Genomic DNA, 16,321 nt, shown 5'->3' with positions numbered 1-16,321 from the left:
AATTTAACCCGTATAAGAAAACTGCAAAAACACCCCTTCCCTTTGAATAGCTTAGTGGTCCATGCTGCGTATAGCATCTGACCACCCATGCTGTACACCCATGGTGAAAGCACTATAGGCACAGATGCTGTGCACATTTGGGGGTGATATCGCTCAGTAATGAGCTTCTGAGCATTATACCAGCCATGGGGGGGGGGGGACACAGGAAGCTGCCTTATACTGAGTCAGACTATCGGTTCATCTGGGTCTGTATTGTCAACACCGACTTGCAGCAGCTTTCCAGGGTTTCAGGCAGGAATTTCTCCAGCCCTACCTGGAGATGCGTGGATTGAATCTGGGACTTTCTGCATGCAAGCATGTGCCTTACCTCTGCACTGTGGCCCTAGTCCATAGGGCTGTCTGAGAAGGTCTGTTTCTGACCTCCACATGCAGGACTCAAAGATTCCTAAATCAACCCAACAGTCCATTAAGAGAATCTTCATTAATTGGAATCTGTTGTCTAGTACTCTGAACCTTTGTCTAGCTCTCCTTGTGGAGGGGAACATGAAGTCAGAGTGTTTTGAGAAAACAGTGTTTTTTGTTGCATTGACCTCGCTGGAGGCCACAGCACAGAGCATTTCTTCGTCTTCGCCCCCTACTTTGCTAGTGTCTTAGCCGCCATTTGTGACAATGGAAGAAAACCTTCCATTGGGGTAACAGAGTCCTGATTTGTATTTCATAGTTGTCCGATTTCAACACGTGGTGGCTTAATGTAATCTGGCACAGTGGTGATGCTTTTAGGATCTAGTTTAGTTACACGTGTACCTGATGGCTGTGTTGCTACTTCTCTAGGTACTAGTGCCATGCAAAGGAAGTCTTTCAACTAGCTTCATCTCAGCTTGCCAGTTTGACTCTTACGTTCTTAAGGCAGTGGAGGAAAACTTTCAAACATTGAATGGAAAGGTACGTATGTGTAAGGATGGGAAGCCAGTGAAATCTTGTATTGATAGTGGCAGGAGCTTCAACTAAATCTTTAAGTGCATGAACTTTGTTGGAAGAAATGGGTTGTAAACAAATTCAGCAGTAATGCTTCAAAGGCTTTTCTTATCCTAAAACTGATGTGCATTCTTGCCTTCCAGTCAAACATTCTAAGATCCCTTCCATAATGCCATATCAAAGGGCAAATAGTATGGTATAAATCTTTGGGCTACATCTAGTTTGCTTTGGACAAGTATTTCTCAAAAGCTGCAAGGATAGCCAGCATTTAAATAATTGTTCATAGTGATTACATTTCTCTGGTTTTTGTGTGCACCTCTTTTCTCCATCTCTCCCATTAGGAAATCTTCATACAAGGAAGCTTGATCGTACTTGGGGCTGGTTTTAATCATCATTGCTCAGTACCTGTTCTGTTTGAGGAAACTTTCTACAATGAGAGAGAAGAAAACTTTAGCATCCTTTGTATAGCTCATTCTCTAGAAAAAAATGAGAGCAAAGGTGAGTAGACATGTTCTATCTCAGCATGAATAGTATGAATTTGGCCAGTTTTTAGTCCTCTACCCTTTTCAAGGCCTTTGTATATATCATGAGGAGGCAGTGTATTCGGCCTAGAAGGCAATTTTGGAAACTTTCCATGAACCAGTGAGAATGAAAGCTAAATCACCTTAGCAGACTTTCATGAAACCATTTTATAGCAAGTCCCATTTGCTGGAAGGGAACAGCTTTTCAGTATCCAGGAAAAGAGTTAAAAGACTTCAACAGTAGGGGGATCCTGGTTTCTTGTCACCTCTTTTTATGTCTCGCTTTGAATTGCTGCTAATTCTAGAAGTAACTCGAGATCTTTCTGTACACTGACAACTGCCCTCCATTTCAGAACAATCTTCAGCACCATCGAATTCTTACTCCCTGAAAAGCGTTGAAGATGTCAGAGAGTTCTTGGGAAGGCACACTGAAAAGTTTGATAAAGCTATTGCATCTTTCCAGAGGACTTTCAAGGAGCATGACAGGAAAATCCTGCGACATTACATAGTTAGTATCTCTACTTCCAACCTGCCCGAGTCTTAAACAAAGTGCTCCATGGCAGATGGGTCTTATGAGGCATTTTCCTCTCTCTCATACAGTACGAATGCCTCTTCTAAGATTCCCGTTATGCCACGTGTACATCATCTGAAAAATGTGTTGTGTGCTTCAGAAATATATTTATTCATATTCAAACTTGCATAGATATAATCTATTAAATTTCAGTTAATTTTTAAATATGTTTTAGCGGCTTGCAGCCCTAATTGCCCATTAGTATTGCTAGATCATCTCATAATGAGAGTGGTTCAGGTACAGATCTAGAATGAACATTGTACAGCAGGGGTGGGCAGATTTTAGGGTTCTGGGACCTATTTGGCTTTTTTTACTAGAACCTGGAGATCCACCAACTGGGAGCCTGGTGCAAAAGAAATACTTACAATTAAATAATTCTAAGCCCAGGAATTTGTTTGGAGTACCAGAACTGGACAGAGATCAGTCCTTACACACAAAAATAACTCCAATCTTCCTTCATTTCAACTAATTTAATTTAAGCCAGGGAGGGGGGAGAAAAGCAATTTTGTTGCTGCTGTTCTTAAATAACTGTGAGTTGGAAATCCTTGCAGACCTGCGGCACATCATCCAGAGACCTATCGGTAGATCCTAATCTATGTTCTGTCCACCCCTGACATACAGTAACATAATCCCTTCTCAAGGACTGCACTGCTATGCTGCACAGTTAGTCAACGGAGACTTTCCTGATGTATTTTAGTTAATCATTCAAAGATAAGGTATTTGTATGTTTTATAAATTTATGAACAAATTATGTGTTCCATAATGCTTTTTTGTTTTGCTTTAGGATTCTGTGAATGCGCTCTATACCAAATGCATTCAGCAGTTATTGAGAGATTCCCACCTTGTGAGTACTGTGTAATGTGTCTATATACAATAAGTTGCCACCCCTTTCCCATATTAATGCTGCTTCTTTCCTGATAATTAGAGAATGCTTGCGAAACAAGAACCTCAGATGAATATGATGAAACAAGCTGTGGATGTGAGTACTGGGATGTTAGTGGGAACATTATAACTACATGGGCATCTTTAGTAAAAAATGTTATGCTTGTTTCTCTACAGATGTATATCCACCATGCTCTTTATGATGTGATCTTTAAATATGTGGGGACTATTGAGGCAACTGAGGTAGGGGTCTCTTTCAGTCGCTTGAATGTCGCATGGATCATGTATTGATGTTTTGTACTCTTCCCAAAAACAGAAGATAAAAGGTGCATATATTATGGCACTTGGGAAGGGGCATACTTGAATCCCAAAGACTTTCCCTTCGAAATGCACATGAGTGTCTTTGTGATTGCTGCTCAGATGTATTTTGGAGGAAACCCATTTGAATGCATGTTTGTCCTTATGCGGGTAGTATTGTTGTTAGCCAGCACAAACACATATCAGATGGCTTTCCTTCCTTATGAAGAGGGCCCATAGCTCAGTGCTAGAGCACATACTTTGCATGTGGCAGGTCCCAGATTCAATCCCTGGCTGGTGTCTTGGGTTAGAAGGACCGGATACCAAGTGATGGGAGATCTCTGCATGAGACCCTGCTAAGCAAAGTAAAACAATACTGGGCTAAATGGGCAAATGGTCCGGGCAGGCATTAGGCTAGATTCCTATGTTCTAGAGCATTCTTCCCCAACCTGGTGCCCTCCAGATGCTTGGGACCGCAACTCCCATAATTCCCAGCCAGCATGGCCAATGGCCAATCCAAGGATGGTCCAAGTACAGCATGGCCAATCCAAGTACGTAGAATAGTCTTCCCCAACCTGGTGTCCTCCAGATGCGTTGGACCGCAGCTCCCATAATTCCTAGCCAGCATGCCCAATGTGTTGGACTGCAGCTCCCATAATTACATGAGTTGCAGTCCAACACATCTGGAGGGCGGCAGGTTGGGGAAGACTGTTCTACGTATTTGGATATTGCATGGAGTATAAAATGTCTCAAGATGCAGCTAGAAGAGCAACTTCTTGCCAGTATCTAAAAATGGTGTTCTCTGTGTTCACTGACTAGGATGCAGCTTTCAACAAAATTACACGAAGCCTGCAGGACCTGCAGCAGAAAGACCTTGGCATCAAGCCCGAATTCAGGTGTGTGGCATCGAGAGGTGCCAACCTTCTTCTAAAGCATTTTCCACCAGATCTTTCTGTGAGCGTGTGGGTGAGATGAGAGGGGAGAAACTAACAACTTGAGCAAAGCAAAGATAGCTGTCGCTAAAAGAAATCTTGGTTTTTGTTACCTGCTGTAATCTGGTGTGCTCTATGCCCCATTCCCAAGCACAAATATGCACATTTGTGGCCCACTCACTAGAAACATAGGAGAGGGAGAAGGGATGCTCTACAGTTAGCACTTATGCTGGAACAACTGACAGTGAGACTAGAGTCCTTCCCCATCCTGGTGCCCTCCAGATAGTTTGGGTGACATCTCCCAGTATGCCTGACCATTGGCCATGCTGGCTGGGGCTCATGGGAGTTGTTCTCCAGAACATCTGGAGGGCACCAGGTTGGAGAAGGCCAGACCTTGAGGGTAACGCTTCAGTTGCAGCAACATATGGAAGAGATCTTTGGATGTATGAGCTTGACATAAGCTCTTGATTTAGAAACATGCTTGTGCTAGAGGAGTTAACTTTTCAACTGGTCCCTGTAGTTGTGCCTTCAATGGGAGTCGGATTTGGAGATTTGAGTAGGCAGTGTTTATCTCACACAGTGAAGAGTGTGACTTGCTGACGTCTGTGGATAAAACTGCTGTGAACAGTGCTAGAACAGGCAATGCCAGTCTCTTCTGGTCAGTTGGTGACCCTAAATTATGCTGGGGGTGGGGTGAGGGAACTGGGTCTTGCAGTTTATGTGGTTTGAAACTGGCACATGTCTTTTGACAGCACATCTCAGGTTGCTACACTTCCTCAGTCTGCTGTAGATTAAGCATTTTGTTTTTCTTCTGACAAACGCTTTGCAGCTTCAACATACCACGTGCGAAACGAGAACTGGGCCAGCTGAATAAGTGCACCTCCCCGCAACAGAAGCTCCTCTGTCTGCGCAAAGTGGTGCAAGTCATAATGCAGTCTCCAAGTCAAAGAGGTCTGTATCCATGGCAATGAAGCAATCATTTCAATATATTGCTTCTCTGAGCTTCTGAAAGTACCCTTCCAGATGCGTTTAAATAAGCTCAAAATGGAAGGTTTGTGTGCTTTTGCTTTATGCTCACTTAGAAGAACATAATGCCTGCTTTTTGAAAGGAAGTATCTTCAAATACGTTTTGCTAGGGGAAAAAGCAGAGTTTTTCCTGTGATCCCAAGCTTGTAAAGAATAGAATCTAAGGGGCAATTCATAGGCAGTACTCTAACCGTTGTACTTGGGACTGGTTAGCCTGGGGTTTTCTTTTATTATACGCTAATGCAACCTTCTCCAGCCTAGTGATCCAACACATCCTCAGCCAGTACTACTTTAGAAAAATGTACATGTGTCTAGATCATGTACCCAACATGCCTTTAAAGATTGCTTTTTATGTCCTTTTTCTCACATGGGCATGCCTCCAATATTAAAGTTTTTAAACTGCTGCTGAACTATATGGGGCTGGTGGTAGGGCGAGATAAAGGACATATTTCTGTTTAAACATGAATAGGATTACGCCCTATTTCTAAGCTTAGAAACGTGATGCATCTTTTCCCCCTTCCCCCTTCAGTTAACTTGGAGACCATGTGCGCAGATGATCTGCTTTCGGTCTTGCTCTATCTCCTTGTGAAAACGGAGATTCCAAACTGGTATGTAGCTTATGTATCTCCGCTTCAAAGAATGCAGCTAGCATAAGTGATTTAGGGGTTTCTCTGAACTTGCTGACAAGCTGTATTTGATAACACTTGTATTTGAAAACTGTATCTGATAACACATTCAGCTGTGCATGCTTAAGAAATCACATGTTCTAAATCATTTATAGCGAACACAGACCAGGAGAAGTCTGTGGTGGGCCAATGGAGGACTAAAGGGTTAACTGGAATGGCAACATCTATTTTGCAAATTAGCTGTGGCAGTCTCCCTGGCACGTGAACATTGCAGTGTTGTGTTATGTCCTGAACAGAGCACTAACTGGATGTTCATGAGTTTTAAGATTTTTACACTGGAATCGTTTACATTTTAACTCCACGCTACCAATGTCCAAAAAGGTATATTATCTAAATCCCTTTCGTTGCCTTGAGCAATACGCATTGCCTACAGATCTGAAAAATGTGTAGGGTATTAACATCTGTTACGAAATAGACGTTGGCCTTTACTTTGGTATAACTCAAGTGGAAACTAAAAATGTAAATGCTTGCAGCAGAACTGTTGCAACAGTGCCATTTCCAGAGATTACATGTGTGTAACCAATGTGCTTATGTTCTTGGATGTCAGTTACTGATTTTTAATCCATCTGTCTTGAGTCTCCATGTGTTGTGCCTTTTTGTAAATAAGTGGGTATTTGAAACAAGTGCTGTACAGCTCAGAGTATGGCACGTGGACCACTACTGCCTCTTACTTTCTCTTAATGCAGTTTCTGATAGTGATGGTGCTCCTAGCTTACATAGTGGCCAGAAAATTGTTGTTAATATTTATTACATTTCTATACTGCCCCATAGCCGAAGCTCTCGGGCCACTTACAAAAGTTAAAACATTAAAATACAATATATAGAGTTTATAAACCATTTATATAAAAGCGTATGGATAGTATATACAAACAACATATAACTAAAAACAACTTTGAACTAAAAACATTTTTTAAAAAAAATCTAACAATAAAACAACACAGCTTAAAAACAGTATACAAAAGTCAGCAAAAGGAACAAGAATTCTAAAAAGGGAAGGCCTGCTGGAATAGTAAAATCTTTAATGCCTGCTTAAAAACCTTCAAAGAGGTCAGCAGGCACACTTCAGCTGGCAGGTCATTCCACAACTGAGGGGCGGCAAAGGAAAAGGTCCTCTTGCGTGTGGCTGCCAATCTCACATTAGGCAGCCACAGCAGAGAGCCTTCAGAGGACCTTAGGTGGCAGACTGGGATGTAGGGGAGAAGGCGCTCCCTAAGGTACCTTGGACCTAGACCATGCAAGGCCTTAAAGGTAAGAACCAGTACTTTATATTTTGCTCAGAAACAAATTGGCAGCCGGTGTAAAGATTTTAAAACCGCTGAAATACGGTCTCCACAGGATGTCCCAGAGACCAACATGGCTGCCATATTTTGTATAGCTCAATTGTTTTCATCCCTATTATGACAAGATGTCTCTGACCTTATCCTCTTCCCCCTCACCACAGTATGGATTGCGCTATTAAAAATGTCTATGAAGGGGTGTAATAGCTTGAACCCTACAGACACTTCTTAATGGCCAACTGCCTTGGTCGCCCTGTGGGATGACCTCTGCCGGGAGAGGGACAGGGGGAGTGCGACCCTGTTGATTCTCCTGGACCTCTCAGCGGCTTTCGATACCATCGACCATGGTATCCTTCTGGATAGGTTGTCTGGGTTGGGAGTTGGAGGCACTGCACTACAGTGGTTCCGCTCCTACTTGGATGGCCGATTCCAGAACGTGGTGCTGGGGGATTATTGCTCTGTGCCATGGTAATTGTGCCATGGGGTTCCACAGGGCTCTATTTTATCCCCCATGCTGTTTAACATCTACATGAAACTGCTGGGGGAGGTTATCTGGAGGTGTGGGCTGAGGTGCCATCAATATGCAGATGACACCCAGCTCTACCTCTCTTTCTCATCAAACCCGGGTGAGGCAGTGGCTGTTCTGAATCAGTGCCTGGGCACGGTAATGGACTGGATGAGGGCCAATAAACTGAAACTCAATCCAGACAAGACGGAGGTACTGTTAGTGGGTGGTTCATCTGCCCGGCTAGGTGATACTCAACCTGTTCTGGAGGGGGTTGCACTCCCCCTAAAGGATCAGGTTCGTAGTTTGGGGGTGCTCTTGGATCCAGAACTGTCACTTGAGGCACAGGTGAACTCAGTGGCACGGAGCACTTTTTATCAGCTTAGGTTGGTATACCAACTACGCCCTTATCTGGACAGAGATAGCCTAGCTACAGTTATCCATGCTCTGATAACTTCTCGTCTGGATTACTGCAATGCGCTATATGTGGGGCTGCCTTTGAAAACGGTCCGGAAACTTCAGCTGGTCCAAAGTAGGGCAGCAAGTTTGTTAACAGGCACTGGCCTGCGAGCTCATATTACGCCAGTACTTTTCCAGCTGCACTGGCTGCCGGTCCATTTCCGGGCCCGATTCAAAGTGCTGGTGTTAATATTCAAAGCCCTTAACGGTTTGGGGCCAGGTTACCTGAAGGATCGCCTCCTCCCATATGTGCCTGCCCGGACCTTAAGATCATCGTCAGCGGCCCTTCTCCGTGAGCCCCTGCCAAAGGAAGTGAGGCGGGAGGCTACTAGGAGGAGGGCTTTTTCTGCTGTGGCACCCCGGCTCTGGAATGAGCTCCCTAGTGAGGTTCGCCTGGCATCTACATTGTATTCCTTTCGGCGCCAGGTGAAGACCTTTTTATTTTCCCAGGCATTTTAGTATTTTAGCTTTCTAAATTTTTATCTTTGCTGTTTTAAATCTGTATTTTAAACTCCTACACTGCTGCTAGGTTTTATTGTGGTTGTATTGTTATATTGTGGTTTTAATGTTCTATATATTTTAAATTGTTTTATTGTGTGCTGTTTGGTTTTAATTTTTGTGAACCGCCCAGAGAGCTTCGGCTATTGGGCGGTATAGAAATAAATAAATAAATGAATGAATAAATGAATGGCTAGTCAAATTCTGACAGTCATTTCAGTTTTTGGTGGGTCTGGGGGCCAAGAATTGTCTAGTCTCAAAGGTCAAAGCATATCCCATTCTTGGATATGCGCAAGATCAAACTGCATAAAACCACTGTAAATTACTAGTGCTTTGTCTTGGTGGCTTTTCGTTCCATTAGGAGCATCTAGAAGCCTCAGGATTAACTGTATGCATTCTGAAACTGAACAGCCAACCCTAACCTCTTCCCCTACTCCTGTGGAGGTGCTTGGATTGTTCCTTTAGAGTTCTGACTGAAACACGGAGTGGATCCCCCCACCTCACTGGCATCAGAGCCACCAGCCTCCACTGCCTGCAAGTAGTGAACCCGGGACTTCGCTGGGTTGAAATGACTTGCTCATAACTAGATGCCCCAATCAGCAACTGGAAGAATTGGAGATCGTGTTTGGAAAAAGTTCTTGTTCTGTACTTAGTAAATAGAAAATGGGGCCAATTAATCATGCAAATAAATGACGTGTTCCAATTATCTCTGCTTCTCGAGTTCTGTTTTGAAGGCTTACGGTATCTTATTTTCTGTCTAGGATGGCAAACCTGAGTTACATCAAAAACTTCAGGTTTTGCAGCTCAGCAAAAGATGAACTAGGGTACTGCTTGACCTCGGTTGAGGCTGCAATAGAATACATCCGCCAAGGAAACCTCTCTGACAGGCCAACGGTAAGTCGCCTTAAATAAGGGTGCTGATGTCCCAGCATGAAAGTCTCTGTGATAGCTTGCCAATTTCCAAATTGCTGCATGACTTGCGATGTAATAGGAGCACTTTCTGAATAGTGAGCTCAGAGATGCACATTTTATTTGCAATGATCAGCCTGTGTACGCTGCTTCAAGGTCTCCATAAGAAAAGCTTCATCTTAGGTTGTTGCTCAAGGAGGCTGGTAAAAGGACTTTGTACACTTCTGTGTCACCTCTTCAAAGACCAAAAAGAGTGAATTGCAAACCCAAGCAAAGGAGCGCAACCTACAGGAAGTGACTGTACATAAACGCACACCCATGCTCTTGCATGCTTTACAGTTACGTCTCATACAGATTTGTTGCCATATTTAAAATGGATGATGCCCTAAGAATACAACAGTTGGATATAGGTAGGTGGTCCCTTTTTAAAGTAAAAATAACTCCTGGGTTTCAACATTCTGGGGTTAGCTGAATAATTTGGAGAATGGCTGATTCAAGTAAGTGGAAAAATATTTGTGGAGGTCCATGTTCTCAGCTGGATGGCAGGCAGTGTGGTCCTAAAACAGCAGCTTTTGTGGGGTTAGGAAGCACTGTTGGGCTTCAGCAACTACATGGTTCTGTTGGTAATAAATTCTCAATTTATGGAATGCATTGCAGCCAGTAGTATAGTGGAAAATTTTGAAGTGCCCCAAATGAGAGCCCAGAAATGCAGGCGCGTGTGTCTGTCTGTCTACATTATATGTCTCCTGTAAAGCCAGTGAGTCTTAAGGCACAATCCTATGGCTGCTAAACAGCCATAGGATTGTTTGGTTTGTGGGAACCAACCTCGGAGCCTGTGCTCCGAGGTCGGTTCTTGGAAAACCACCTCCCTGCCCCGCCCCCTCGTAGGTGGTGTGGATTGTCCCCGGCTCCATGCTCAGATGAGCAGAGTGGAGCAGGGCAAAAGGGGGTATTCCCAGGGGTGGGGAGGAGCAGGGAGTGTGGAAGTGCCCGTACAACGCTTCCTGTGCGTTGGCCAGCCTTCCCCACCTTGCTCTGAAGTCCTGTAGCTAGACAGCTGAAATTGGCCATCTAGCTGCAAATGCAGGATGGCCAGAGTGTGGAGGAGAAGATGCCCTCTACGCTGTGCCCACCCTCCATTGGATAGGCGGTCGCCTCCGAGTTTGGAGGCGGCCTCCTATTCCAATAGGATTGCTCCCTCCATTATCCATTCGAGACCAAGCCACCCCCCTCAATACTTTGCATTACAGAAGGCACAGCTCACAACAATGGCTTGGTTTGCACATAATGCTAACCCATGGTTTATATTGCCCTGCCCAAGGTTTGTCCAGCCGACAATTCAACAAACCATTATTTGTTTCCTAGTTCCTTGGTTGTTTATCTCTTCTGCCCACTTCCTCCTTGTATCCCAAATGCCTTTGCGGCATTTAGGGATGTCAGAATTCCGCAATGGATCTCGGTGAGGCTGAATGCCAGTGCATTCGGCCCCCCGAAATCCATCGTGGAACGAAGCCCCCCCCCCCAACCCATGAAAGGCGCGCGGGACGAAGTCCCTGCCGCCCCCAACCCACAAAAGGCGAGAGAAACAGAGCACTTACCTGCTCCCGTCCGTACTGCTTTGCGAATGGTGGCCGTCCTGCGGCCGCCATTCACTTTGTCTTCATAGCCATGATAGGCTATGTAAGTATTTATGTAGCCTATCACGGCAGGGGGGAAAAACCCAGCGTGCGCAAATGGCGGTGCCATTTGTGTACGCTGGGTTTTTTCCCCTGCCGTGATAGGCTACATAAATATTTACGTAGCCTATCACAGCTCAATACAGGGACGCAAATGGCGGCGGCTATGACAGCCGCCATTTGTGTCCCTGCAGGGCTGCCCAGCGGCCAGATGTCCAGCTGTGGGTGGCTGGAGGCTCCGCGGCTTGGCCGCAGAGTGGAGCCGGCTGGGCAGGATTCTGGGGGGGAGGACCGGATCGCCTTCCCCCCGTCGAGGATTCTGGGGGGAGGGACGGAGCGCCTCCCCCCCACCGCAGATTGCCCGGTGCGGAGCCAGGTAGGTGTTTCGTACATTCCTAGCGCCATTGCAGTACTGGCACATAAAGAGGCTGGTTTTTGTTTTTTTTTTACTGCTCTTGCCTACTACCTCTGTAGCCTGGTGAATCAACCCATGATTCTGGGTTCATATGTAATGAGAACCCATGGTTTAAACAACCTACAGTTCATAACTCAACAACAAACCATGGGTTCTCTTGGTGAGTTGTTTGTGGTTAACAACTTATAGTGAACCAATAATTCCGGGTTTACATATAATGACATCCACGATTCAACGAACCATGGTGTGTTGTTACGTACGAACCAGGTCAATATGTTGTTGCTGGGAAAATCCATTTTTCCCCAGCTACTGTAAGGATTGTAGCTACGCTCAAAGAACAGGAAGCCTGAGGATGGCGGCAGATGATGTCAACAGCCTTGCTAATCAAAAAGTCCTAGCGCTTCACCCTGTGAGCCCTGGCTCCACTATGCCACCAGTTGAAACCACAGCAAAGATGCTAGATTTTTTAAAAAAACCTCAAGTGATGTTAAGCCACTCTGAAAACAAATAAAAAACCTGACCAGAGGGCTAGTAATCGCAATGAAGGCCATTTCCTGGAAGCCAATACAGAATTAGTAAGTTGGTTTTGATCACACTAATTACATACAGTTTTATTTTACATCAATTTTTATTCCATTTATGCCTCCCATCCAACAGACCCCAGCTTCTGATCCTCTGCTCTTATGATGGTAACAAATGCAATGCAGTGTAATTAAACACCAGCATGAGAGGCTTAAAATGACACAGCTCTGTTTGGCACTGAGGGTTTGAAGACCTGCTCTTACCTGACCCTGTAATTGGCTAGGGCTAGAGATGTGAAAGCCCAAAAACTGTGTTTTTCCATTTTGTTCCAAGGACTGTTCTTTTTTTTTTTCTGAAAAATTGAATACCTTTGGATTATGAAACGTTTTCTTTTAGAATTTAAGACAAAGTATTTATATATTGTTATCCAGCATTTACTCCCCGCAAAATGATTTCTAAAAGCTATGTAATAAGAATACTTGTATAGGAAGACTAGAAATAATGAAGCTATGGGTAAAAATACATTTTAATATTCTCAGTAAGATTCCCAGCATAGTTATTTCTCTTATTCCTTATTAAAATTATTGATCTAAAGTATATTTACTGATAGAATTTATGCTTAGTTTCCCAACATGTGAGCAGAGTCAACATTGTGTATTCTTGACAGTGAATGTGCATTCTTGACAGCTTGGGTTTTGTTCTATAGAGTGTTTCTCATGCTGTAGCAGTCATTTAATGTAGTTCTAATCTATTTGGACAATAATTACAAATTTACTGAGTTTACTTTAAAAAGTTTTAAAACATAATGACAATTTTATGAGCAAATTAAGTCATACGTAACTTTTATGTTCCTAAAGCAGCCCTCCCCAACCTGGTGCCCTTCGGATGTTTTGCACTACAGTGCCCAGCATTCCTGATGGTTGGCCATGCTGCCTGAGGCTGATGGGTGCTGAAGTCCAGAATATCTGGAGGGCATCAGGTTAGGGAAGGTTTCTTAAAGCAACAAAGTGACTTTAGATCTGTAAAAAGCGTGAAAAAGTATTGCTTTATTTTTCCGTTTTTCCAAAATTTCCAGTTTTTCCAACCCCCCTGGGAAAAAATGGTTCTTTTCCAGGGCCTCAAAATTTCCAGAAATTTTACATTTCTAGGGCTGGAACCCTTTTTTTTATTACACCAAGTCTACTTTGGGGAGAAAGAAATGGAGAAAGAACTCCGGCAACACAGCACTAATGAAAGTTAAACCATGTTGAAAGCATGGTTGGTCCCTGAACCATAGTTCTATGTATGCTCCATTTCAGACGCAGAGATCTTGTGCATGCAAGTTAATCCATTAGAGGGACCCTGTCTTGTGCACATGAAGTGTTCAAGTGTTTCCTCCACAGAAGCAAATAGGGAAAGTCTTGGGAGTGAGACAGGTCCATTGATGTGGAAGCAGCTGGGTCTGTGGCCAAGATGCTTGTTGATGTGGGTAAAGAGGATGGTCTAAAAGGCATGGAATTTAAAAAAACTGGCCTGAATGGGCTGATCTCATCTCAAGCATGAGATGTGTTGGGGGCCCATTGGATGGGCAGGGAATACCAGATGCTGTAGCATTTCTGAAGCTGAGCAAGTGTTGACCTCTTCAGGAAGTGGGATAGGAGAGAACTAGGAGCCCGGGTGTTGATAGTATTAAGTGTGTGAAAAACCTGCCAAAATCATCTAGTCACTATAGCGTCCTCAGACTTCATGACAAGAAAACATTTTGGAGTTTCTGCCCTTCCAAAACCAGGTGCTCCCGATCAGACCCGGAGGCTGAAGGATGTGAAAATGGTACCACAATGAACTCTGCGCTTGACCCAGCTGGAAAGGAATGGAATTTAGATGCTTACTGGCTCAGTCTGGAAGTCTTGATGGAGGGGGTGGGAGCTCTTCTACAGGGCACACTTCACAAAAACTGTAGCATTTTTAAATTACTTTTACAACATGTTTTCACTTTACTCTTCATTGATAATCTTTTGATGCAAATATGTGGTACTTGGCTTCTTCTTTTTTTTTTAAAGCAAATGTGAACCACAAGTATTGCTTACTCTAGATCTTAATGCCATATTAACTTTAAAAAAAGTTGGTGTCCAAAAGGGGAATGGGGAAGAGAATTAAATCCACATTAAGATTTCAGTCTTCCATCTGAAAGGAAGTTTGAACATCAGACTCCTTAATATCAGTTAATCCAGTTGCTGTCGGAAAAGTTTAGGGCAGAGATGTTTGGACAACACTGACATGCTACCTTTTGTAAAATAAAATGCATCAATGAACTTGGATGATTACATGTGTGGAATTTTTTATAAAGTAAAGCTGCTTTAAACAAAAAAAATGTGCTTTTTTCTCTAAACTAACACACTGAATTGCTGGCAACTTTGCTTGTATACATTCAACGATACCTTGGAGTTGCTAAAAGTCTTATGCTTCTGGGTATAGATGGCTTGATATTGCCACAGCCTCCTTACCTGCAAGGAGAATCTTCTGATACTGTAGTGGCATCTCTTCACAGAAGGTTCAAACTGAGTGAGCGCTCTAGAATTTGAACAAGGCCTCTTCTGAGTATAGATGTACGTGGCAAATAGAATAGGCTAGTCTCTTTGACTTCCTGCTTTTTGTCAGGCCCAAATTAGACATGATGGTGGTTAACCCTTGTTAAAACCTAGTCAGCCTAAATTGCATATAAATAATGGGCATGAAGAGTCACTAGACGTTCATGGAGCCCCTCTCACCTGCTATTTGAGCTTAGGAGGGGAGAAAAGTGCTGAGTAACCAGGGGTGGGGAGTATCTGGCCTTCTGGATGTTCTTGAACAGCAACCCCCATCAATCCTCACCATTCCCTGTGCTGGCTGGGGCTGATGGGAGTTGCAGTTCAGCATTTGGGGGACCAGTTTTTATCCACCCTGGGTAAGTGATAAACAGAGGGTGAGGGTTTTGTATCCTGTGCCTGTTTACTGTTTTAAATTGGGGTCCCTGCCTTGGCTGCTTCCATGAATGGGGCCAGATCTGGATTTAGATACAGGGATCTCCTGCCACCATATTTAGTGCCCTGCCCGTTAATGTGGTGTTTTGCAAGCTCGCATGGATCCTGTTGGTCTGATAGTGTCAATTTAGTCTCCTCTGGGGCTGTGGGCCCTGCTGGAGTGCTAGGAGGCAGTGCTTGGCCCCAACTCAACAAAGTGTAGCAGGCCGGAGCCTCCTGGCCTTTAATGGGTTTCTTGAGCAAAACTGATTCTGTCTGCAAATTAAATACTGTTCATCCTGTTTCTTACACATCTCCCCGCCCCCTTAGAATCCAAAGCTGAATACAGTTGGGGGTATAAGACTTCATGGGTAGCTTGAATTAGACTGTTACCTTCACGTATGCATGGTCTGATGTATTTCTGTTCCTCCAAATACCCATTTTAAGCACATGTGTAGGCATACCAGAAGGTGGATGGGGATGTGCATTCAGTGTACATCCCACTGAAAGCTATGTGGTGCAGGGTGATGGCAACCAGGATTAGATACATATTTTGGTGCTGCACTTGGATGAACATCAGATTTATTACCCATGGTTGCCCCTTCAGAAAGTGATTAAATATGAAAGCTTGCTTATGTCTGCAATCCTCCTTAAAATTGGTTGGGGAAAAAGAGGGTTGGGCGTAGGGTAGCCACATATGCATGGCTAAAGAAGGGGACATTGCTTTACAAGAAAATGTGCATTTCTTAATTTATATGTATCGATGCACATTCAGAAATACTATAATTTTAAAACACAATACATCTCACCATAGTGGGGAAACTGAAACTTGCTAGTGGGGAAACTGGGGAAACTACCCACTTGCATAGTGGGGAAACTGGGAAACTTGCTGTCCAGGTGCTAATTGATGATGGATACTTTCAAGTAGCCTTCTCACATTTAGGGTTCTTTATTTTTAAACTAGACTTATACTGGACAGCCCTTCAAACAGCGGATGCATTTAAGTAGAGCATTGTCCCCTGTAAAGTAGGATACCTAGTTAGCTGATCTAGGTTGTTGGCTTTGCTCAGCAGTTTCAGAGTTCGCCTTAGGCGCTGAAAAGAGGACATCTTCTCTTCCCGGATATTGGGTGACCCCAATCTTTTTTGGGGTTGGTGGGCACTTTTGGAATTTTGAGTGTGCTGTGAGTGCT

General features: G+C 43.9%; 1 protein-coding gene across 3 annotated transcripts in view; it reads left to right on the top strand.

Annotated features, from left to right (window-relative positions):
• Positions 1 to 16,321, top strand: part of ANKRD27 (ankyrin repeat domain 27) — a 90,979-nt gene that overhangs the window by 14,955 nt on the left and 59,703 nt on the right. For all 3 annotated transcript variants that reach the window (XM_084813121.1, XM_084813122.1, XM_084813123.1), the window contains exons 3-12: positions 832 to 942; positions 1,317 to 1,473; positions 1,850 to 2,004; positions 2,852 to 2,911; positions 2,993 to 3,046; positions 3,127 to 3,192; positions 4,066 to 4,142; positions 5,008 to 5,129; positions 5,734 to 5,812; positions 9,391 to 9,523. In XM_084813121.1, the coding sequence (XP_084669247.1) occupies positions 832 to 942; positions 1,317 to 1,473; positions 1,850 to 2,004; positions 2,852 to 2,911; positions 2,993 to 3,046; positions 3,127 to 3,192; positions 4,066 to 4,142; positions 5,008 to 5,129; positions 5,734 to 5,812; positions 9,391 to 9,523 (1,014 nt within the window). The remainder of the gene's footprint in view (positions 1 to 831; positions 943 to 1,316; positions 1,474 to 1,849; positions 2,005 to 2,851; positions 2,912 to 2,992; positions 3,047 to 3,126; positions 3,193 to 4,065; positions 4,143 to 5,007; positions 5,130 to 5,733; positions 5,813 to 9,390; positions 9,524 to 16,321) is intronic.

Source organism: Heloderma suspectum, chromosome 8 (genome assembly GCF_057233095.1).
Source record: "Heloderma suspectum isolate Gila_16-S chromosome 8, 16-S_ref, whole genome shotgun sequence".
Taxonomy (NCBI): Eukaryota; Metazoa; Chordata; class Lepidosauria; order Squamata; family Helodermatidae; genus Heloderma; species Heloderma suspectum.
The sequence above is the reverse complement of the archived record's forward strand: the minus strand, read 5'-3'. Positions and strand labels throughout refer to the sequence as shown.